Source organism: Erythrolamprus reginae, chromosome 10 (genome assembly GCF_031021105.1).
Source record: "Erythrolamprus reginae isolate rEryReg1 chromosome 10, rEryReg1.hap1, whole genome shotgun sequence".
NCBI classification, from domain to species: domain Eukaryota; kingdom Metazoa; phylum Chordata; class Lepidosauria; order Squamata; family Dipsadidae; genus Erythrolamprus; species Erythrolamprus reginae.
This window is the reverse complement of record NC_091959.1, coordinates 47153960-47176953: the sequence shown is the minus strand read 5'-3', so window position 1 is coordinate 47176953 and position 22994 is coordinate 47153960. Positions and strand designations below refer to the sequence as shown.

Genomic DNA, 22994 nt, shown 5'->3' with positions numbered 1-22994 from the left:
TTTTCCCATCCCTGTCTCCTCTCCCCCCCTTGTGTGTGTGTGTGTGTGTGTGTGTGTGTGTATACACACTCTTGAACCATTTCCAAAAACAGGTGAGGGCTGGGGGGGTTTCTCTCTCTTATTCTTTGGGTGCTTTTTATCATATGCTTTAAATCAAGAGTCACTTCTCTCTCTCTTTTGTTTCTCTCTCTTTCCTCTCATTCTCTGTCTCAATCATTTTCTCATTTCTCTTTTTTCCTCCCCTTTTTGCTCATTTCTCTCTCTCTCCCTCCCTCTCCTTTTCTCTCTCTCTCTCTCTTGCTTGCTTTCTTTCTCTCTCTTTCTCTCTTTCTCTCTTGCTTTCTTTCTTTCTCTCTCTCTCACTCTCTCTTTCTGTCTCAGCAAAAAGTTGCAAGACCGGAACCCGAGCTTCCTGCTTCGCGGCACACCTGACCATGTCTCGCAGCACACTAGTGTGCCACGGGCGGCACACTGGTTGAAAAACACTGCTATAGATGATTGATAGATAGATAGATAGATAGATAGATAGATAGATAGATAGATAGATAGATAGATAGACAGACAGATGAAAGAATGAAAGCCCAGTTGCCTCTTTAAAAAGGACCTGGGGGTGGGGGTTTCCTCGCAGTTTCCCTCGCTAGGAAAGAGCGCCACGCAGAGACCCTCTACCGCCCCACCCCCAACCTCCCCAACCTAGCCACCACCGGCGAGCTGAGCGAGCAGATAAAACCTCCCGGCGGCTCTGAAAGGAAGCGTGGGAACCCGAGCGGGCGTGGCCCCGCGGGTGGTGTCGCCGGCGCCGTCCAATCCCAGGCCTCCTGGCGGCCGCGCCCACCCCCTCCGTTTCAAAAAAAGGGAAAGGCGAAAGAGCCGCCTCGCCGCGCGCTCCATTCATTCATCCTTTGGCTGGCCATGGTTTCCTTTGCGCGCTGGGCGCTGCTGGCTCTCAGCTTGGCGCTGCCTTGCGCCCGCAGCTCCTGGACCGAAGACAACACGGCCTGCCCCACCAGGGCCACCGGGGGCCGCTCGGGGCTCCTGAACTTCCTCTGGCTGCGCCTCGACGGTTCCTCCCCAGCCACCGTCCTGGTGCAGAGCCTGTGGGATTTGCGCAGCGGGCAGCTGCTGGAGTGCGCCCTGCGCGCGGACCCAGACTCGACCCGGCGCTACCTGGAGCTCTGCGCCCCCGGGGGGCTGCGCCACCCTTTGGTGCGCGCCTCCTGGGACCCGAGGCTCCGGAGGGAGCTGGACGCCTTGGATGCGCGCAAAGGAGTCTGCAAGGGAGATTTCCCGGCCGGTTTCGAACCCGCGAGGGCAAAGCGGGAAGGGCAGGCGAAGCCCCGGAGCCGGCGTGGCTGGACGGTGCCCGGCACGCTTTGGTGCGGAGCCGGGCACACGGCTGAACAGCCCTCGGAGCTGGGTAAGGGGGGAGAAGAATGGGATGCGCAGAGGCCGGCGGGATTCGATCCTCTGGAAGGAGAGGAAGGGTCGGCGGGGCTCCATCCTCGGGTGGGTTGCCAAGTCCCAAGGGAAGGAAAGTGTCCCTTGTCCCAGCCACCCACCCACCCACCCAAATCCCCCGAGGGTCTCCAAAGTTCTTTGCGCCTTTAAAACAAACAAAAAAAAAATTAATCCCGGGCGCTTTGTTGGCTCTTTACGCACACCCGTGCGTAAAAGGGGAGGGGGAAAAAAACCCCGGCCGACAAATGCGTGAGAAGTTGGGAAGCCTTTCTTCTTGGTCTGAGTGAGTCAGCAGCATAGACGGTCGGTGGAACGCCTTGCTACTGGATGATGCCGGCGCGGTGAGAAGTCGGAGGAGGAGGCGGGTTGGAGACGTGGTTTAGCTTCCCAGGGGGAAATCCATCTCCTGATGGTGGTTCCCCCCCTCCCCCTGAGGTTGCCAGGCGGGGCAGAAGAGGCGGAGGAAGTTCTGCTGAGAAGCTTATAGAGCAGTGTTTCCCAACCATGGCAACTTGAAGATATTTGGACTTCAACACCCAGAATTCCCCAGCCAGCGAACGCTGGCTGGGGAATTCTGGGAGTTGAAGTCCAGATGTCTTCAAGTTGCCAAGGTTGGGAAACACTGTTCTAGAGGGTTCTTTGATGGAGGTGTGGGAGGTGTCGGTCGTGTGAGTCGATAGGCTGACCTTGGAGAACGCAGCTTGGTTCAAGTTTGGGTTGATGTGCAAATAACTTCAATATGGCCAAAAATAGTCCTTCCTCTTTTGCCCAGATTACAGGCAAAGATTGGCTCTTCTAGGACTTGTGGACTTCAACTCCCAGAATTCCTGAGCCAATTATGCTAGCTCGGGAATTCTGGGAGTTGAAGTCCACAAGTCATAGAAGAGCCATCTTTGCCTACCTCTGACCCAGAACAACAACCTTGTGAGGTTATGCTGGGCTGAGAGAGGGGAACATGGCTTCAAGCCCCCAGCTGGATTTCATGCCTAAGGCCGGACCAGAATTCCTGGTTACCAGCCTGGTTCCTTAACCATTCCAGGCAACGTTGGCTCTTCTATGACACGTGGACTTCAACTCCCAGAATTCCTGAGCTAGCATGATTGGCTCAGGAATTCTGGGAGTTGAAGTCCACAAATCATAGAAGAAACATAGAAACATAGAAGACTGACGGCAGAAAAAGACCTCCTGGTCCATCTAGTCTGCCCTTATATTATTTTATCTTAGGATGGATCTATGTTTATCCCAGGCATGTTTAACTTCAGTTCCTGTGGATTGACCAACCACCTCTGCTGGAAGTTTGTTCCAAGCACCTACTCCTCTTTCCGTCAAATAATATTTTCTCATGTTGCTTCTGATCTTTCCCCCAACTGACCTCAGATTGTGCCCCCTTGTTCTTGGGTTCACTTTCCTATTAAAAAACACTTCCCTCCTGGACCTTATTTAACCCTTTAATGTATTTAAATGTTTCGATCATGTCCCCCCTTTTCCTTCTGTCCCCCAGACTACACAGATTGAGTTCGTTAAGTCTTTCCTGATAGGTTTTAGTCTTAAGACCTTCCACCAATTTTGTAGACCGTCTTTGGACCTGTTCTTCTTTGCCTTCCTTTTGCAGGGGTTTTCCAGGGCCCAGATGTGTGTTGTCGCGAGCATGACAAGTGTGACGCTCATATCGCCGCTCTAGGTTTCAAGTACGGCATGCGTAACTATCGCTTGCACACCATTTCTCACTGCAGCTGCGATAACAGGTGAGTACGGACTCCTGCGAGACACTTGGGGTTTGATGTAGCCCTGGCCAATTTGGCCCCTTTTCCAATCTATTGAACTCACATCAACTCTCTTCTCACAAGGCAAGAAGAACAAAATGCACAGGTACATTACATGTGATACTTTGCTCAACAGGAGTAAATGTGAGAAGGATCTTGGAGTCCTAGTGCAGTGTTTTTCAACCAGTGTGCTGCGACACACTAGTGTGCCGTGAGACATGGTCAGGTGTGCCGTGAAGCTCAGAGAGAGAAAGAAAACAAGAGAGAGAAAGAAAGAAAGAAAGAAAGAGCAAGAGAGAGAGAAAAAACAAGAGAGAGAAAGAGAGAGAGAGAGAAAGAAAGAGAGAGAGAGAGACAAAGAGAGGGAGGGAAGGTGGGAGAGAGAAAGACATAGAGGGAGGGAGAGAGAAAGAGAGAAAAAAAGAGGAAAGAAGGAAGAGAGAAAGAAAGAGGGATGGAGAGAGAGAGAAAAAAGAGGAAGGGAGAGAGAGAGGGAGGGAGCGAGGGAGAGAGAAATAGAGCGAAAGGGAGGAAGAGAAAGAGAGAGAATTTTTTTGTCCAAACTTTTTTTAGCTGCCCCCCCCCTCAATGTGCCCCATGGTTTTGTAAATGTAAAAAATGTGCCGCGGCTCAAAAAAGGTTGGAAATCACTGTCCTAGTGGACAACCATTTAAGTAGGAGCCAGCGTGGTACAACAGCTGCCCCCAAAGCCAACACAGTTCTAGGCTGCATCAACAGAGGGATGGAATAGAGGTCATGCGAACGGTTAATACCACTTTATAAGGCCACACTTGGAATATTTGCATCTAGTTTTGGTCACCACGATGCAAAAAGGATGTTGAGACTCTAGAAAAAGTGCAGAGAAGAGCAACAAAGAGGATTAGGAGACTGGAGGGCTAAAACATAGGAAGAACGGTTGCAGGAACTGGGCACGGCTAGTTTAATGAAAAGAAGGACCAGGGGAGACAGGATAGCAGTCTTCCAATATCTCAGGGGTTGCCCCAAAGAAGGAGTCAAGCTCTTCTCCAAAGCACCTGAGGGTAGAACAAGAAGCAATGGGTGGAAACTAAAGAAGGAGAGAAGCAACTTAGAACTAAGGAGGAATTTCCTGACAGTTAGAACAATTAATCCGTGGAACAGCTTGCCACCAGAAGTTGTAAGTGTTCCAATACTGGATGTTTTAAAGCAGATATTGGATAGCCATCTGTCTGAAGTAGTGTAGGGTTTCCTGCCTAAGCAGGGGGTTGGACTAGAAGACCTCCAAGGTCCCTTCCAACTTTGTTGTTGTTGTTGTTGTTGTTGTTGTTGTTATCATCATCATCATAATAACAACAATAACAACAATAACAATAATAACAATAATTATTATTATTATTAATAATAATAATAATAATTAATAATAATTATTATTATTATTATTATTATGACATTGCTATCGTCCCAAAGGTGCTTTTTTCAAGCGGCAGTTGGACTTCTGATTTTTCTTTGAAGATGTTTCTCCTCTCATCCAAGAAGCTGCTTCAGTTCTGACCAGATTTCTCCTTGAAGACAGCTGGTCATTTGCATTCTTTTAAGGAGTCCTTGAGTCCACTTGTAGGTCACCCTGAGGACACCGACAAAACCTCCAAGTGGCCTCAAGGACTCCTTAAAAGAATGCAAATGACCATCTGTCTGCAAGCCATATCAATCCTTCCGGTCAGAACTGAGGAATCTCCTAGGATGAAAAGCAAAACATCTTCAAAGAAATATCAGAAAGTCCATCTGCCTCTTGGGGGGAAAAAGCAACCATGGGACAACCATGACTAAGAACTTCTAACTTTCCCATTCCCATTCCCTCTCTTTGCATTGTTGAGTCCTGTTGGTGGTGGGGATGCTGGGAGTTGTAGTCCAGCGGAGACTTGGCAGATGGGATACGCCAGCCTTGCAACAGGAATTGTCAAACGGAATGTCCTTCCTCCACCTTCTCCACAGGTTCAGTAATTGCTTGAAGAACCTCAACGACACCATCTCCAACTTCATTGGGACCAGTTTTTTCAACCTGCTGGAAATCCCATGTTTCTACCTGAAAGAGAAGGAGGACTGCCTGGAATGGCACTGGTGGGGCGGGTGAGTAATCCGGTGGCATAGGGGCAAGAAGAATAATCCAAGAAATGGAGCCCCTCCCTTATGAAACTATGTTGCAACGCCTTGGTCTCTCCAGCCTTGAAAGACGGCGTTGAAGGGGTGACTTGATCAAAGGGTATAAAATCCTGCATGGGATAGAAAAGGTGGATGGAGAACAATTATTTTCTCTATCACACAATACTAGGACGAGGGGACACTCCCTAAAGCTCTTAGGTAAGAAAACGAGGACAAATAAAGGGAGATATTTCTTCACCCAGAGTCGTTGGTTAATGGAATTCCCTTCCAGAAGAGGTTGTGACAGCTGTCAGCCTGGATAGCTTCAAGGCAGGATTGGACAGATTCATGGATGCCAAGTGTTTCATAGGTGGTTATTGAAATGGATGTCCAAGTGCCGCCTCTATGTTGGTTGAGGAAGACGTGGTTCCCTTGGGTCCCATTTGTTGGGGGTCAAGGGAAAGGGATGGTCTTGCCTTCTCTTTCTGCTGAAGAGCCCCATGGACAATTGGTGGGCCACAGAATGCTGGACTCGATGGGCTTTGGCCTGATTCAGCAGGGCTCTTCTTAGGTTCTTATGTTCTGTTCTGTCCAGCCTGGTTAATTAGCAGTAATTATTCCCCAGCGAAGACTCAAAAATAAAGTCACTGTGTATATTTGTCTATTTACAAAGGAATGTGCTGGAAACAGCAATGAAATCATAGGAATGTCAGTCCAATTGCCTAAAGTCCACCACGGTACAATTCATGACAAGGGTCCACCATAATCTATTTCTATGCTACCCTGGGTCACCTCGAGAATGTCGCCTCACTGTATTTGAGAAGCAGTGATGTAACTTAACTTGGGATTCTAAGAAACTTAGATCTGCTGGAACTGTGGGACTTGTGCTGTATCCATGTATTGGATTCCGTTTTCTGAAAAAATGCACTTATTTATTTATTTATTTATTTATTTATTTATTTAATCAGATTTGTATGCCGCCCCTCTCCGCAGACTCGGGGCGGCTCACAGCAATAGCAATACAATGTAAAACAAATCCAATATTTAAATTAGTTTAAAAAACCCCACAAGTTAAAACCAATCATACACACTAGCGTACCATACATAAATTTTATAAGCCTAGGGAGAAGGAACATGTCAATTCCCCCATGCCTGACAACAGAGGTGGGTTTTAAGGAGCTTACGAAAGGCTAGGAGGGTGGGGGCAACTCTGATATCTGGGGGGAGTTGGTTCCAAAGGGTCGGGGCCACCACAGAGAAGGCTCTTCTCCTGGGCCCCGCCAACCGACATTGTTTAGTTGACGGGACCCGGAGAAGGCCAACTCTGTGGGACATAACTGGTCGCTGGGATTCGTGCGGCAGAAGGCGGTCCCGGAGATATTCTGGTCCAGTGCCATGAAGGGCTTTATAGGTCATAACCAACACTTTGAATTGTGACCGGAAACTGATCGGCAACCAGTGCAGACTGCGGAGTGTTGGTGTGACATGGGCGAATTTAGGAACGCCCATGATTGCTCTCGCAGCTGCATTCTGCACGATCTGAAGTTTCCGAACACTTTTCAAAGGTAGCCCCATGTAGAGAGCATTACAGTAGTCGAGCCTCGAGGTGATGAGGCCATGAGTGGCTGTGAGCAGTGACTCCCGGTCCAAATAGGGCCGCAACTGGTGCACCAGGCGAACCTGGGCAAATGCCCCCCTCGCCACAGCTGAAAGATGTTTCTCTAATGTGAGCTGTGGATCGAGGAGGACGCCCAAGTTGCGAACCCTCTCTGAGGGGGTCAATAGTTCCCCCCCCCAGGGTGATGGACGGACAGATGGAATTGTCCTTGGGAGGCAAAACCCACAGCCACTCCGTCTTATCCGGGTTGAGCTTGAGTCTGTTGACACCCATCCAGACCCCAACAGCCTCCAGGCACCGGCACATCACTTCCGCTGCTTCGCCGACTGGACATGGGGTGGAGATGTAAAGCTGGGTATCATCTGCATACTGATGATACCTCACCCCACTTAGTGTTTGTTGTGGTTAGCTCTGACCCAGCTCCTGCCCCAAGGACTGTGGATGTGGGGGAGACATCCACATGCCACAGGCCTGTTTTGTTCCTGGTGGAATCCACTGATGAAGGCTCCTCTGACCAAGAAGACATGAGTGACAGGGAGGAGGAGAGTGGGGCAGACAGCTCAGAAGGAGATCAATTCTCTAGCTCCTCCTTGGATTCGGAACAAGTTAATGATACAGCCACGCATGCAGAGAGCGATGCATAGGCAGCAACAACTGAGAGATTATTATCAAAGAAAAGGAGGCCACCTGTGGTTGGGTGGGGCTGTGGTCATTAGTGAGGCTGCTATAAAGAGCAGCCTGTGGGTTTGGCCATTGTGGAGGATTATCTGATCGTTGTGTTTCGTGTCTGCTTTGCTGACTTCGACCTTGGTGTGCTGATTTTTCCCCGCTTTGAAACTAAACCAGGACAAAGTGTGTTTCACTTTGTGAAAGAAGAAGGACTGTGAATTGCCTCACACTGCAAGCTAAGTATCTCAGAACTGATAAGGGACTTGTACAAATTACCAGTTTGTTTGGAGACGAGGGCTCTTTGCTATACAAAAAGAGGGCTTAATTTATTTGCATTTTCGAGATAAAGAACATTGTTTTGAATTTTCAAACGTGTGTGTGTCTGAAATTTGTACCTGTGAATTTTTGGGAGGAGTCTACCAGAGAGCTTGACAGAATAGTGTTTCCCCAACCTTCATGAGATCTGGAAACATAGGCTTTCCACAATCCCCAAATTTCCCCGCCAATGTGTCCCATTAGTAAGAATTTCTGGAAGCCCGTTCTATCTCTGCGAATTGGAGGACAATCCTGCAAATTGATCCAGATTATTCTTTCTGCAAATTATTTTCTTAGTCCTCCCACATCCCATTGTCCTTGGCTGTCGTTCTTTTATCCACCTCCTGCAAGCCATAAATTTAACTTTAGCCGATTTACACACACATACGGTGGGTGGGTGGCTTTAAATCCGAAACGCCTTCTCAAGACTTGCTAAATCTTGCTGAAAGCCGAGTTTGCACAACAGACGATTTGCCCATCTACAATATCTTATTGTCTTGCGGGAAAAATCTGTCTCCGTTTGATTAATTTTGGGCTCGGCGGCATCGCGTGAAAGCAGGAAGGACCAGTCCGAATTGCACAACCCATGTAAAGGAGACCACATTTGGAATAATACTGTGTTCAGTTCTGGAGACCTCACCTACAAAAAGATATTGACAAAATTGAACGGGTCCAAAGACGGGCTACAAGAATGGTAGAAGGTCTGAAGCATCAAACGTATCAGGAAAGACTTAATGAACTCAATCTGTCTAGTCTGGAGGACAGAAGGAAAAGGGGGGACATGATCGAAACATTTAAATATGTTAAAGGGTTAAATAAGGTTCAGGAGGGAAGTGTTTTTAATAGGAAAGTGAACACAAGAACAAGGGGCCACAATCTGAAGTTAGTTGGGGGAAAGATCAAAAGCAACGTGAGAAAATATTATTTCACTGAAAGAGTAGTAGATCCTTGGAACAAACTTCCAGCAGACGTGGTTGGTAAATCCACAGGAACTGAATTTTAAACATGCCTGGGATAAACATAGATCCATTGTAAGATGAAATACAGGAAATAGTATAAGGACAGACTAGATGGACCAGGAGGTCTTTTTCTGCCATCAATCTTCTATGTTTCAATATTTCTAAGGAAGGAAGGAAGGAAGGAAGGAAGGAAGGAAGGAAGGAAGGAAGGAAGGAAGGAAGGAAGGAAGGAAGGAAGGAAGGAAGGAAGAATCACAGGAACTGAATTTAAACATGCCTGGGATAAACATAGATCCATTGTAAGATGAAGTACAGGAAATAGTATAAGGGCAGACTAGATGGACCATGAGGTCTTTTTCTGCCGTCAGTCTTCTATGTTTCTATGTTTCTAAAGGTGCGGTGGAAATGCAAAGATTGAGGGGTTGTTGGTTTTTTTGCTCTTTCCTGTGCCAGGTGTAAGAAATATGGTCTGATGCCCCAGGCTCACCTTGTGGATCCAAGTCCATATCAGGCCATCGGGAACGCCGATGCTACCACACCTCCTCTCCGGCCTAGAAAGCATGGAAAATTCAGAAAAATGAGAAGGAAGAAGGTGCAAAAACCAAACTCCGAGACCCAGGATCCCATCATCCTGCTCACCCCAACCTCCAAGCTGAACGAAGCCACCTATTTCCTGGGAAGCATCTCTACAGGTGAGGAGACGGTGCCAAATTCACCTGCTGTTCAAACGACGTTGGAACCGGGTCCTCTCAAGACGGAGGGTGAGGGTCTCGCTACACATCGCCCCGTTGTCCTTCCTGGCGAAGAAGCCTTCTCCAATGAGACGCGGCGGAGATATGTCGGACACGGCCAGGTTCCCAAGTTTAGACCAGGTGAGTCAAGCCACAGGCCCAGGTATTCCTCATCACCTCGAGTTTCGACTACTGCAACGCTCTCTACATGGGGCTACCTTTGAAAAGTGTTCGGAAACTTCAGATCGTGCAGAATGCGGCCGCGAGAGCCATCGTGGGACTTCCAAGATTCGCCCACGTTTCTACAACACTCCGCGGCCTGCACTGGCTGCCGATCGGTTTCTGGTCACAATTCAAAGGGTTGGTAATGACCTTTAAAGCCCTACATGGCATTGGGCCAGAATACATCCGGGACCGCCTTCTACCGCACGAATCCCAGCGGCCGATAATGTCCCACAGAGTTGGCCTTCTCCGGGTCCCGTCGACCAAACAATGTTGTTTGGCGGGCCCCAGGGGAAGAGCCTTCTCTGTGGCGGCCCCGGCCCTCTGGAACCAACTCCCCCCAGAGATTAGAACGGCCCCCACCCTCCTTGTCTTTCGCAAATTACTTAAGACCCACCTTTGTCGCCAGGCATGGGGGAGTTAAGTTATCCTTTCCCCCTAGGCCATTACAAGTTATGCATGGTATGTTTGTGTGTTTGGTTTTTTATAATAAGGTTTTTTTAGTTGTTTTTATTAATTGGATTGTTCATGTTGTTTTACCACTGTTGTTAGCCGCCCCGAGTCTGCGGAGAGGGGCGGCATACAAATCCAATAAATAATAATAATAATAATAATAATAATAATAATAATAATAATAATAATAATAATAATTCCTTCTAGGGCAGTAATGGTGCAGTGTTTTTTTTTCTTTGGGTGCCGAAAGCATAGATACACATGCTCGAGTGCCCACACCCATAATTCAATGCTGCCCCCCATTGCATGTCCACATGATCCTCTCCATCCCCCCGTTTCCCTTTGATGGGCCTGGTAGGTCCATTTTTCACCTACCCTAGGCTCCAGAGCCTTTACCAGATAAGTGGTCAAAACAATGGAAACTGCAGTTCAATGTTTCGAAATGTAAAATAATGCACTTGGGCAAAAGGAATCCTCAATCGGAGTTTTGTATTGGCAAAAACGTCAGAAGAGAAGGATTGAGGGGTCGTGATTTCCGACAGTCTCCAAAAGGGTGAATCGTGCGGTCAGGCGGTAGGGAAAGCAGGTAGAATGCTTGGCTGCATAGCTAGAGGTATAACAAGCAGGAAGAGGGAGATTGTGATCCCGCTGTATAGAGCGCTGGTGAGGCCACATTTGGAATAATACTGTGTCCAGTTCTGGAGACCTCACCTACAAAAAGAGATGGATAGAATTGAACGGGTCCAAAGACGGGCTACAAAAAGGGTGGAAGGTCTTGAGCATGAAACCTATCTCTCTACTGTGCTAGGTGTAAGAAATATGGTCTGATAGATGGATGGATGGGTGGGTGGGTCGGTGTGTTGGGTAGATGGATGGATTTATGGGTGGTGGGTGGGTGGATGGATAGATGGATGGATAGATGGATGGATGGATGGATGGATGGATTGATAGATGGAAGGGTGGGTGGGTAGATGGATAGATGGATGGGTGGATGGATGGATTGATTGATAGATGGATGGGTGGAAGCCCCCACCCCAAAAGGGAAGCGAGTGAGTGGACTTACATTGCTGATTACTTGCTCCTGACCGCCCCCTGCCCTGAGTTGGGCAGTCTCTGGCTATGGTGGGAAGAGTTGGTGAGGGGCTTCTGTGCCTCGATTCCCCAACTGAAGTGGGCCTGTTATTTTTCCCTCCCCAGGCCTGTCACGGAGATGCCGCTGCTACCAACGGCTGGACCAATGCCCCTTCCAGATTGGCCCCAACGAATTCAAGTACCAGCTCCACAATTCAGATGACCGCACCCTTTTTCACTGTAACTGCACTCGCCGGTAAGCATTGTCCATTTCCCCTCCCTCTAGAAGAGCGGTTCTCAACCTTTCTAATGCCGCGAGTCCTTAATACAGTTCCTCATGTTGTGGTGGCCCCCAACCACCTCCCAGGAGGTTCCTAGAGAGGCCCCACAGAGGCTTCTCCCTGCCTTTTACGGTCCTGTCTCCTCCCAGGAGTTTCCTAGAGAGACCCCATGGAGGCTTCTCCCCGCCTTTTCTGTCCCTGTTTTCTCTCAGGCAATTTCTAGAGAGGCCCCATGGAGGCTTCTCCCTGCCTTTTACGGTCCTGTCTCCTCCCAGGAGATTCCTAGAGAGGCCCCACAGAGGCTTCTCCCCACCTTTTCCGGCCCTGTTTCCTCCCAGGCGATTCCTAGAGAGGCCCCATGGAGGCTTCTCCCCACCTTTTCTGGCCCTGTTTCCTCCCAGGTGATTCCTAGAGAGGCCCCACGGAGGCTTCTCCCCACCTTTTCCGGCCCTGTTTCCTCCCGGGAGATTTAAGCCTTTAAGTCAGTCACATGACCTTTAAGCTGCCACCCCAGTCACATGATCATCAAACCACTCCCACCTGGTCACCTGGCCAACAGGCCACACCCACAAAATATAGCACGCCAACAGTGTGGCAGTAAAAAATTGCCATTTTTGCGTACTGGACCAAATTTTTTCTAACGGTTCTGTGTACCTGACCGTACCTGCTTATGGGGTTGGGGGCATGGTGGGGGCAAAGTGGCCCCAGGCTAAGGGAGCTCAGTAGGGGTCTTCCCCTGGTTTATGGGGCTGAAGATTGGATATCCGGGAGATTTTTCTCAGCCAACGGTATTTGAGGGCATCGGTTGGATTGCGGCTCTCTCTGTTTGGCCGCTCGCCCTTCCCCCCCCCCCAAAGATTTGATGCGACTTTCATCCCTTCCCCCCCCCCAGGTTGGCCCGGTTCCTGCACAGGAGGAAGGGTCCCAACGAGGTGGAGGAGGAGGTCCTCTCGCGCTATATCTCCCCTTCCTGTTTCGTCCTCGAGACCCTCCCGGGCTGTAGGACAGGAGACGACAGTGGGCCCAAGTAAGTGGAAGGGAGTCTCCCACCTGTGCATACTATTCCCTTGCTCTTCCCTTGCAACTGGTAAGTAGGACAAGAAGGAGTCGCCCACGGTGGCCAAAGATTGGGAGGAGCTGAAGCTAAAGCTCCCCCCCCCCCACTTGACCCACCTCGGAAGGATGGAAGGCTGAGTCAGCCTTGAGTCAGGACGGAAGGAAGAAAGGAGGAGGAGGAGGAAGGAATGAAGAAAGGAAGGAAGGAAGGAAGGAAGGATGGAAGGAAGGAAGGAGGAGGAGGAGGAAGGAAGGAAGGAAGGAGGAGGAAGGAATGAAGGAAGGAAGGATGGAAGGAAGGAAGGAGGAGGAGGAGGAAGGAATGAAGAAAGGAAGGATGGAAGGAAGGAAGGAGGAGGAGGAGGAAGGAATGAAGGAAGGAAGGATGGAAGGAAGGAAGGAGGAGGAGGAGGAAGGAAGGAAGGGAGGAGGAGGAGGAAGGAATGAAGGAAGGAAGGAGGAGGAAGGAAGGAAGGAAGGAAGGAAGGAAGAGCAATAGCCCTTAGACTTCTATACCACTACACTGTGCTTTTACAGCCCTCTCTAAGAGGTTTACAGAATCAGCCTCTTGCCCCCAACAATCTGGGTCCTCATTTGACCCACCTTGGAAGGAGGGAGGGAAGGAAGGAGGGAGGGAGGGAGGAGGGAAGGAAGGAAGGAGGGAAGGAAGGAAAAGTAGGGATGAGAGGAGGAAAAAGAGGGAGGGAGGGAATGAAGGAAGGAAGGAAGGAAAAGTAGGGAGGAGAGGAGGAGGAAAAAGAGAAGAGAGAGGGAGGGAAGGAAGGAAAGGTTCGCCATCACTGCTATAGACTCTCTTAATTGAGCAGGGGGGGTTGGACTAGATGACCTCCGAGGTCCCTTCCAGCTGTGTTCCGATTCGAATCCTCTCTCCCTTTCCTGCCTGCTACGGCAGCTCTCTCTTTGTGTGTGCCTGCGTGTAGAAACCCGTCCCAACCGCCAACTCTTCCTTCCGGCTCTGCCCACAGATCCAACTGATCCAACCTTCCTCTCTCTCCCCTCCCTGCAGCTGCATCGACATCGGCAAAGCCCTCCTGGCCCCGGCTCGCCACCTCACCAACCGGCTGATGGGCAAGCGGGCGAGGGCCTCTTTCAAAGTCAAGCGCCAAGAACGGGCGTCCCTAGAGGGCGCCGTCCAGCTGTTCGACAAGTGTGTGCGGCTGGTGCGAGCCGACCTTCGGACGGCGCCTCGCTGACCCGACAGCGGCCTTTGCCACACAAACACACACGCACACACACCAGAGAGAAAGCGGGCAGAGCCCAGGAAGTGGACACGGCGAAACTGAGCCATTCCCCCACTTAGATTTGTGCGTTCCTTACTTTTCGGCCGGAAGTGGGTGCCCGGTGCTGAAATTGAACGAGAAGAGGGGCATCCCTGGCACAATACCACCACTTGACCAATACTACCAGGACTCGGACTCGGCAGGACTCCCCAAACTCCGGGGCTTCGGTGGTGGCAGGTGGTACTGAGGCCAAAAGAAAGGCACAGAAGAGGTGAAGCCACCACCGGAAGGGACGTCCAGGTGACGTTCCACACCTGTCCAAGCGGATGACCAAGGCTCCTCTTTGCTGTGAAGGGCAGGGGGTCTTACCCCAACCCACCCATTCTCTCCTTGCCATGGAGGGCAGCCTGTAATTTATTTGGGGGGGGGATGTTGTGGGGCCACGAACAAATGTTGTGGGGCCATGAACAATGCCGCAATAACATGTTTTCTAAACGTGGCTTGAGGTCATCTTGGTTTGGGGCAGTGCTTCTCAAATAATTGCGGGGCGCCGTGGTGGTCAGTAGCTGGTGTGGTTAGGTGCTCTGTCCCGGTAGGAAATTCTGGGATGTGTGCACAGCGAAATTTGGCATGAGGATTTCGGCAATTTCCGCCAATGTTTTTGCTTCCGCACATGCCCGGAAGCAAAATATCGGGGAAGATCGCCAAAGTCTCGCTCGCGTGAGCATCTTCTTGCAAGATATCGCTTGCTGCGCACGGTCAGCATAGTACCTGATTGGGGCCCAGATCGGACAGTTGCGGGGGATGAAGTGTTTACTTCTTCCTGGGGGGGTGGGAAGTGTAACAGAAAATAATTGGGAAGCATTGGTTTGGGGGATGGAAGAAAGGACTCCGGGAAGTAGGTGGGGAAGGGGATTCCCCATCTTCTCAGCTGCCTGCCCTCCCCCTGCGCAGTGAGTGCACACCCAGCCTCCTGCAGCATTGGTCAGATGATTTATTGGGGAGAGAGAGAGAGGCAGGGTCTCGAACTCTGAACTTGTCCCAGGGAAGGTCCCCAATCTGGAGAGAAACCAGCCCTCTCACTTCCCACCCGCCGCCACTCCCCCCACCCCCGCCAGAGTTTTACATTCCACGTTGCCCTCCGTCTTTAGCCTTCGCTTGGAACCCTTCCCCAGGCATGCCCCCTGCTGGCTGGCTGGGATTCTGCAGTGGGCCTCCATCCGCGTGATCCTGGCCGGGCCCTCAGTCGCCAACAACATGGCTGCCTCTGGAAACGGCTTTTGGCTCCCCTCCTTATTTCTGCTCCTCTCACCCCGTCTTCAAGCTGGGAGCTTCTGAGCTCATCGGCCAGCTGCCAGGAAGCTCCGGGATGAAGGAGAGGCAGTGGGGCTCCCGTCCTCCGGCTGGTTCTTCCCACACCGGGCCAAAGCAGTGTTAGGGGGATCCCGGTTACAGCGCCGCCAACCTCGAGAAAGGAGGACGAAGGACAAGCAAGCACAGGAGGGACCGTCTGTTGGTCGGGTACCGAGGCAGACATGGGACAACTGTCAAGCGGATGGGATGTGGGGGGCACCGGGGCAGCTCCTTGTCTGGGTCCGCGCCCCATCGGGACAGCTGCGTTAAGAGTGGTGGTCAAGGCAGGCCAAGAGAGGAGCAGGCGAAGGGTATCGTCACACACACTACGCAGGATGGTTGCCCTGCTACCTTAATGTCTGGTGTCGCAGCTGTGGTTGTTGTGAGGGGGGCCCTCTTGTGGGGAAGTACTAAAGAGGGCCGCGAGCCCCACCGTAGGGCTGGTGGGGCTCATCCTTCGCCCTGGCAGACTCGGCTCGGCGCTATCACGCCGCGAGCCCATGACGCGGTCCACCGTCTCCAAACGTACGGCGGGCAGCAAACCCAGATTCCGCGGGTCCGCCCGGGACAGCGGGTTCTCTTCGAAGCGCCAGCTCGTCCGGGCCTGGGAAGCGGTAGAGGAGGAAGAGGCCTCGGCGTTGGGCACCACCTCCCGCGACTTGGAGCGGTGCCGCGGGCTGTCCTTGGGAAACTGGATGCTGGGGATGTCCGCCTTCAGAATGATGCTGTGGCGGCGACCCTGGGGCGAAGGGCTGCGGCTGGCCCCTTGGTCGCGGCTGGAGGAGCGCAAGAGCAGGCCCTGGAACTTGGCCAGGCTGGGGCTGCGGCTACGGTGACGGTGCATCTTGCCAGGGCTGGGGCTGCGGGATTTGGGGCCCAGGAGGACCAGCGTGCTGTCGTCATCGTCTTCGGAGGTGCTGTTGGTGCTGTCGGTGGCGCTGCTGACTTGCTCCAAGGTGGGCAAGGAAATCTAGGAAATTGAGGGGGAGTCAGTTTTATAAACGCCCTTCGTACATCACCTTCTATTCTTGGAACACAGTCGCTCTGTTCACACAATGTGGCAATAGCATTTAGACTTATATACCGCTTCATAGTGGTATACAGCCCTCTCTAAGCGGTTCGCAGAGAGTCAGCCTCTTGCCCCACAACAATCTGGGTCCTCATTTGACCCACCTCGGAAGGAAGGAAGGAAGGAAGGAAGGAGGGAGGGAGGGAGGAAAGAAAGGAAGGAAGAGAGGGAAGGGAAGGGAAGGAAGGAAGGGCAATAGCACTTAGCCTTATGTACCACTTCGTAGTGCTTTTACAGCCCTCTCTAAGCAGTTTACAGAGTCAGCCTTTTGCCCCCCCAACAAGCTGGGTCCTCATTTGCCCCACCTCGGAAGGATGGAAGGGTGAGTCAACCTTGAATCGAAAGGAAGGGGGAAAAGGAAGGAAGCAAGCAAGCAAAGAAGGAAGGGCAATAGCAATAGCACTTAGTCTTGGTTTACAGAATCGGCCTCTTGCCCCCAACAATCTGGGTCCTCATTTGACCCACCTTGGAAGGAAGGAAGGAAGGAAAGAAGGAGGGAAGGTAGGAAAGAAGGAAGGATGGAAGGAACGAAGGAAAGAAAGAGGGAAGGAAGGAAGGAGGGAAGGAAGGAAAGAAGGAAGGACAATAGCAATAGCCTTTAGACTTATATACCGCTTCACCGTGCTTTTGCAGCTCTCTCTAAGTGGTTTACAAACTCAGCCTCTAGCCCCCCAACAACCAGGGTCCTCATTTGACCCACCTCGGAAGGAGGGAAGGCTGAGAGTCAACCTTGAGTCCGGAAGAAGGAAGGAAGTAAATGCCCTCCCAGAGCCCGGCTGAGGAATTCTGGGAGTTGAAGTCCACAAGTCGCCGAGGTTGGAGACCCCTGATCTATGGGACTCCACAACTGGCCATAACGGTCATCTGTTTGCCAAGCACCGGAAGTGCAGTCATGATCATTGACATAGACATAGCCATGGTCGTTCCATGTACATGGAAAACGTCCACCGTGTCCTGCCCTTGGGACGCTCACCTGGAAGGGATCCGTCACGCCCACCATGCAGCTGGAGTTGTTGCTGTAGTAGCCGAGGATGTAATCCCCCTTCCCTTTAGGCAGGGACTCCTCAGGAAAGGTCAGCTGTGGTGGGAAGAGAGAAAAAGGTTTGGGGAGAGAGGGAAGCCCAGCAGAAGACGACCCACAAACCAACCAACCAAGCAACCAAGCAACCAAATTGTTCTAATTCATATTCAAAATTCTAAGTCTAACTAATTCCAGTTCTATTCTGGATCATCCCATGTTCCGTATTCCATTCTACTCCACTATATTCTATTCTGTTCTGTCTATTCTCTACATTCTCTTCTATTCTCTACTGTTCTGTCTGGGTCCCCCCAGACGCCAACACCAGCCAAAAAGAGTAGCCAGACACACTGGTAAAAAGCAAAGGCAGTTTATATACTGGAAAGCAAACACAGGTAACAGAAACTGTTCTTACAGACAGGAACACTATGAAGCTTCACAGAGGTTTCACGAAGGCCAGGCAATAAAACAGGATTCTTGCTGGCAAAAACAACACTGGAGATAATAAAACCCACGCCTCCCCCAAGTCTTCCAGACTTCTAGGCCACAAGCCAAGATCAGAGACGCCAAGAATCGAAGCAAGGTCACAGGACTCCCAGTTGATAACTCTCCACAAGACTGTAAGGGCGGGCCTGCCTTTTCAACCCTGCTGAGGAGAACCACACCCAAACCCAGCTGTTGCCAATTCAGGGATGGAAATACCTTTCTAATTGGCCCCGTCTTTGAGCTGCACGTCGCTGCCTCATGTCTATTATAGCCTGTGCGTCTTCATCCAATGAATCCAGGCTACTAGCCGGGGAGAGGCCCCCCCCTGGGGGTCTCAGGCTGCTCTCCCTCCTCCTCCTCCTGACGTTCCTCTCCCCCGTCTGCCTGGTCCTCCCCCTCCTGTTCACTGTCCTCCTCTGGGCATGGATCCGGCAGAGATCCAGCCGGTCCCTGAGGAGCCTCAGGCTGAATCACAACACTCTACATTCAATCCCCTTCCATCCCATCTCATCCTATCCTATCGTATTCTACTCTACTCTATCTTCTACCTTCTATCTTTTACCTTCTATTTCAATTTCTATTTCTATTACAGTGATACCTTGTCTTACAAACTTAATTGGTTCCGGGACGAGGTTCTTAAGGTGAAAAGTTTGTAAGACGAAACAATGTTTCCCATAGGAATCAATGGAAAAGCGATTAATGCGTGCAAGCCCAAAATTCACCCCTTTTGTCAGCCGAAGCGCCCGTTTTTGCGAGGCTGGGATTCCCCGGAGGTTCCCCTCCATGGAAAACCCCACCTCCGGACTTCTGTGTTTTTGCAATGCTGCAGGGTGAACCCCAGCAGGGGAATCCCAGCATCGCAAAAATGAGCGCTTTTGCTGGGAAGTCCGGAGGTGGGATTTCCCAGTGAAGGGAGCCTCAGTGAAATCGCAGTATCGTAAAAACACCGAAGTCCTTGAAACCCCACCTCTGGACTTCTGTGTTTTTGCGATGCTGCGATTTCACTGAGGCTCCCCTCACTGGGAAACCCCACCTCCAGACTTCTGTTGCCAGTGAAGTGCCCATTTTTGCGCTGCTGGGATTCCCATGCTGGGATTCCCATGCTGGGATTCCCCTGCAGCATCACAAAAACACGGAAGTCTGGAGGTGGGGTTTCCCATGGAGGGGAGCCTCAGGGGAATCCCAGCAGCGCAAAAACGGGTGCTTCAGTGGCAACGGAAGTCCGGAGGCGGGGCATCCCAGCAGTGGCGGTGGGTTTGTAAGGTAAAAATAGTTGGTAAGAAGAGGCAAAAAAATCTTAAACCCCGGGTTTGTATCTTGAAAAGTTTGTATGACGAGGGGTTTGTAAGATGAGGTATCACTGTATTTCTACTTTTATTTCTATTATTTCGATTTCAATTTCAATTTCTACTCTATCTCCATTCCATCCCACCCTATCCTATAGCATTCTCCGCGGCCTGCACTCCACGGCCTGCACTGGCTGCCGATCGGTTTCCGGTCACAATTCAAAGTGTTGGTAATGACCTTTAAAGCCCTACATGGCATTGGGCCAGAATACATCCGGTACCGCCTTCTACCGCACGAATCCCAGCGGCTGATAAGGTCCCACAGAGTTGGCCTTCTCCGTGTCCCGTCGACCAAACAATGTCATCTGGCGGGATCCATGGGAAGAGCCTTCTCTGTGGCGGCCCCGGCCCTCTGGAATCAACTCCCCCCAGAGATCAGAACGGCCCCCACCCTCCTTGTCTTTCGCAAATTACTCAAGACCCACTTTTGTCCCCAGGCATGGGGGAGTTAGGATATTCCTTCCCCATGGCCATTACAAGTTATGTATGGTATGTTTGTGTATGTTTGGTTTTTATAATAAGGGTTTTTAGCTGTTTTATTAAATTGGATTGTTACATGTTGTTTTTTATCATTGTTGTTAGCCGCCCCGAGTCTGCGGAGAGGGGCGGCATACAAATCCAACAAATAAATAAAAAATAAATAAAAAATAAATAAATAAATAAATTCTACTATATTCTATGTTCTATGTTCTATTTTTGTTTCTATTCTACTCTACACTACTCTATTTCTGTTCCATTACATCCTATCCCATCCAATCCAATCCAATCCTATCCTATCCTATCCTATCGTATTCTACTATATTGTATATAGTAGATAGTATATTGTATATCCTATATTCTATATTCTATTTCTAATTCTATTATTTCTAATTCTATTTCATTCCATTCTATTCTACTTCTATTCTATTCTCTACACTCCATCCTGTCCTGTCCTATCCCATCTTCCCTCTGGTCATTTCATTCTGATAACGCCGACTCCATGGAGTTGGACAGTGACCAGATGAGTGCCGGGGTCATTTCAATCACCAATGAAATTGCTCCCTGGGGGAGGACATGTCCCCACGGCGCAAATCTAACCCTCAAATCAGCCCTATCACCTTGGATGGTGTTTCTTCCTGAGACCGAATAGCTTCATTTACTCCTGTATCCTCACCTGATAGAGGTGGCACTCCGTGTCTTCCTGCTTGGCCCAAACATAAGCGACGTAGTCCTTGCAGTGCCGGAAACCCACCTAAGGGGGGCAGAAACCCACAGTGACGTTTCTACAGTGCCTCCTTGTGGCTGCTGAGATGACCCGCAGATCATTCTGCAGGCAGCTAGGAAGAGTTCATGCCGCCTTTCGAGGGGTCATCAACCGTCTCGCCCGACCAATCCCTCTCACCCGATAGAGCGCGATCCAATCCCAGGAACTGCGGTGGAAAGCCGAAGACGTTCTGTAGTGGACCACGGCTTGCTCCGGCTTGGTCCACTCGTCGGCCACTTGGAGCTCCACCAGGGGCACATCTGCTCGGGAACCAAACTGCAAGAAGAGGGAGGATCGTCAGATACCCAGCGATACATCTCCACCCCATGTCCAGTCAACGAAGCAGTGGAAGTGATGTGCCGGTGCCTGGAGGCTGTTGGGGCCTGGATGGGTGTCAACAGACTCAAACTCAACCCAGACAAGATGGAGTGGCTGTGGGTCTTGCCTCCCAAGGACAATTCCATCTGTCCATCCATTACCCTGGGGGGTGTTCTGTCTGGGTTCCCCCAGACGTCAACACCAACTAAAAAGAGTAGCCAGACATGCTGGTAAAAAGCAAAGTCACTTTATATCTTTGAAAACAAACACAGATAACAAAAACTGTTCTTACAAACTGGAATGCTGTGAAGCTTCACAGAAGAGTCACGACGGCCAGACAATACAACAGGCTTCTTGCTGGCACACACTCCACTGTAGATAATAAAACCCACGCCTCTCCCAAGTTTTCAGCCTTCGAGGCCACAAGCCAGAATCAGAGACGCCAAGGATCGAAGCAAGGTCACAGGACTCCCAAAAGATAACTCTCCACAATACAGGAAGGGCGGGCCTGCCTTTTCAACCCTGCTGAGGAGAACCACACCCAAACCCAGCTGTTGCCTATTAGGGATGGAAATACCTGGCTAATTGTCCCCTTCTTTGTGCTGCCCTTCTCTGCCTCATATCTATGATGGCTTGTGCGTTCTCATCTAATGACTCCATGCTACTCGCTGGGGAGAGCTCCCCCCCCCGGGGGTCTCAGGCTGTTCCCCCTCCTCCTCGTCCTGACATTCCTCTTCCCCGTCTGCCTGGTCCTCCTCCTCCTCCTGTTCCTCGTCCTCCCCCTCTGAGCATGGAGCCGGCATAGTTCCAGCCGTTCCCTGAGGAGCCTCAGACTGAATCACAACAGGGGGGGGGAACTACTGACCCCCTCAGAGAGGGTTCGCAACTTGGGCGTCCTCCTCGATCCACAGCTGACATTGGAACATCATCTTTCGGCTGTGGCGAGGGGGGCGTTTACCCTGGTTTGCCTAGTGCACCAGTTGCGGCCCTATCTGGACCGGGAGTCATTGCTCACAGTCACTCATGCCCTCGTCACCTCGAAGTTCGATTACTGCAACGCTCTCTACATGGGGCTACCTCTGAAAAGTGTTCGGAAACTTCAGATCGTGCAGCAGCGAGAGCTGTTGTGGAGCTTCCAAGATTCGTCCACGTTTCTTCAACACTCCGTGGCTTGCATTGGCTGCTGATCAGTTTCCGGTCACAATTCAAAGTGTTGGTTATGACCGTTAAAGCCCTACATGGCAATGCACCAGATTACCTCCGGAACCGCCTGCTACAGCACGAATCCCAGCGACCGATAAGGTCCCACAGAGTTGGCCTTCTCTGGGTCCCGTCGACTAAACAATGTCGTTTGGCGGGCCCCAAGGCAAGAGCCTTCTCTGTGGTGGCTCCGGCCCTCTGGAACCAACTCCGCCCGGAGATTAGAACTGCCCCCACCCTCCCTGTCTTTCGTAAACTACTCAAGACTCATTTATACCGCCAGGCATGGGGGAGTTGAGATATTCCTTCCCCCTGGGCCATTACAAGTTATGCATGGTATGTCTGTGTGTATGTTTGGTTTTATAATAGGGGTTTTAGTTGTTTTTATTATTGGATTGTACATATTGTGTTTATTATTGTTGTTAGCCGCCCCGAGTCTGTGGAGAGGGGCGGCATACAAATCCAATAAATTATTAATTATTATTATTATTATCGTCATCAGGTGGGGGGATGTTCCTCATCTCCGGCGCTATCGATGAGCTCCCGGTGAAATCTTGCGGTGAAATCATGGGGATTGAGATGAAATGAGAGTAGCATGCGGTCATTGAAGGTCCCAGTAGGAACACGGCCAAAGTGAGCTGAATCTCCAAGTTAGTGGTGCAACTACAGGTATCCACCAGCTCAGGTGTGTGTGCATCAACAGGACTGGTGCGCTCACCTGTACTGCAAAAATGGAGACCACGGGCTTGTGGTCACTCATAGTGTACTCCATATGGCTGCAATAGCAGAGCTGGGTCACGGTCAGGTTCCCACCACTGGATCGCCCTCCCGAGTGCACCGGATGGGCCCCGCTTTTGATCTTCCACAGGATACGGTCCGTCCAAGCTGGCTTCCGCTTCTTAGCACTGCGGGGGACACCACGCAAAAGACATTGTAGAAGATTGAGGGCAGAAAAAGACCTCCTGGTCCATCGAGTCTGCCCTTATGCTTTTTCCTGTATTTTATC

The 22994-nt window shown here is 50.8% G+C and overlaps 2 protein-coding genes across 3 annotated transcripts in view; one reads left to right on the top strand and one right to left on the bottom strand.

Annotated features, from left to right (window-relative positions):
• Positions 1-800: 800 nt before the first annotated feature.
• On the top strand, positions 801-14454 carry PLA2G3 (phospholipase A2 group III). Its single transcript, XM_070763063.1, has 7 exons — positions 801-1417; positions 3071-3203; positions 5193-5327; positions 9354-9772; positions 11504-11633; positions 12551-12685; positions 13742-14454. The coding sequence occupies exons 1-7, from the start codon at positions 913-915 to the stop codon at positions 13926-13928; spliced, it is 1644 nt and encodes a 547-aa protein (XP_070619164.1). The 5' UTR covers positions 801-912; the 3' UTR covers positions 13929-14454.
• A 479-nt stretch (positions 14455-14933) lies between these two features.
• INPP5J (inositol polyphosphate-5-phosphatase J) overlaps positions 14934-22994 on the bottom strand; it is a 45451-nt gene continuing 37390 nt past the window's right edge. For both annotated transcript variants that reach the window (XM_070763061.1, XM_070763062.1), the window contains exons 9-13: positions 22707-22893; positions 20609-20746; positions 20381-20458; positions 17351-17455; positions 14934-16278 (exon numbers count right to left, since the gene is read on the bottom strand). In XM_070763061.1, coding sequence (XP_070619162.1) covers positions 15661-16278; positions 17351-17455; positions 20381-20458; positions 20609-20746; positions 22707-22893 — 1126 coding nt within the window. In that variant the 3' untranslated portion in view covers positions 14934-15660. The remainder of the gene's footprint in view (positions 16279-17350; positions 17456-20380; positions 20459-20608; positions 20747-22706; positions 22894-22994) is intronic.

Coding starts and splice junctions, on each gene's coding strand:
- PLA2G3 (XM_070763063.1), top strand. CDS start 913: ATGGTTTCCTTTGCGCGCTGGGCGCTGCTGGCTCTCAGCTTGGCGCTG. Junction 3,204..5,192: donor CACTGCAGCTGCGATAACAG/GTGAGTACGGAC, acceptor CCTTCTCCACAG/GTTCAGTAATTGCTTGAAGA. Junction 5,328..9,353: donor GAATGGCACTGGTGGGGCGG/GTGAGTAATCCG, acceptor TTCCTGTGCCAG/GTGTAAGAAATATGGTCTGA.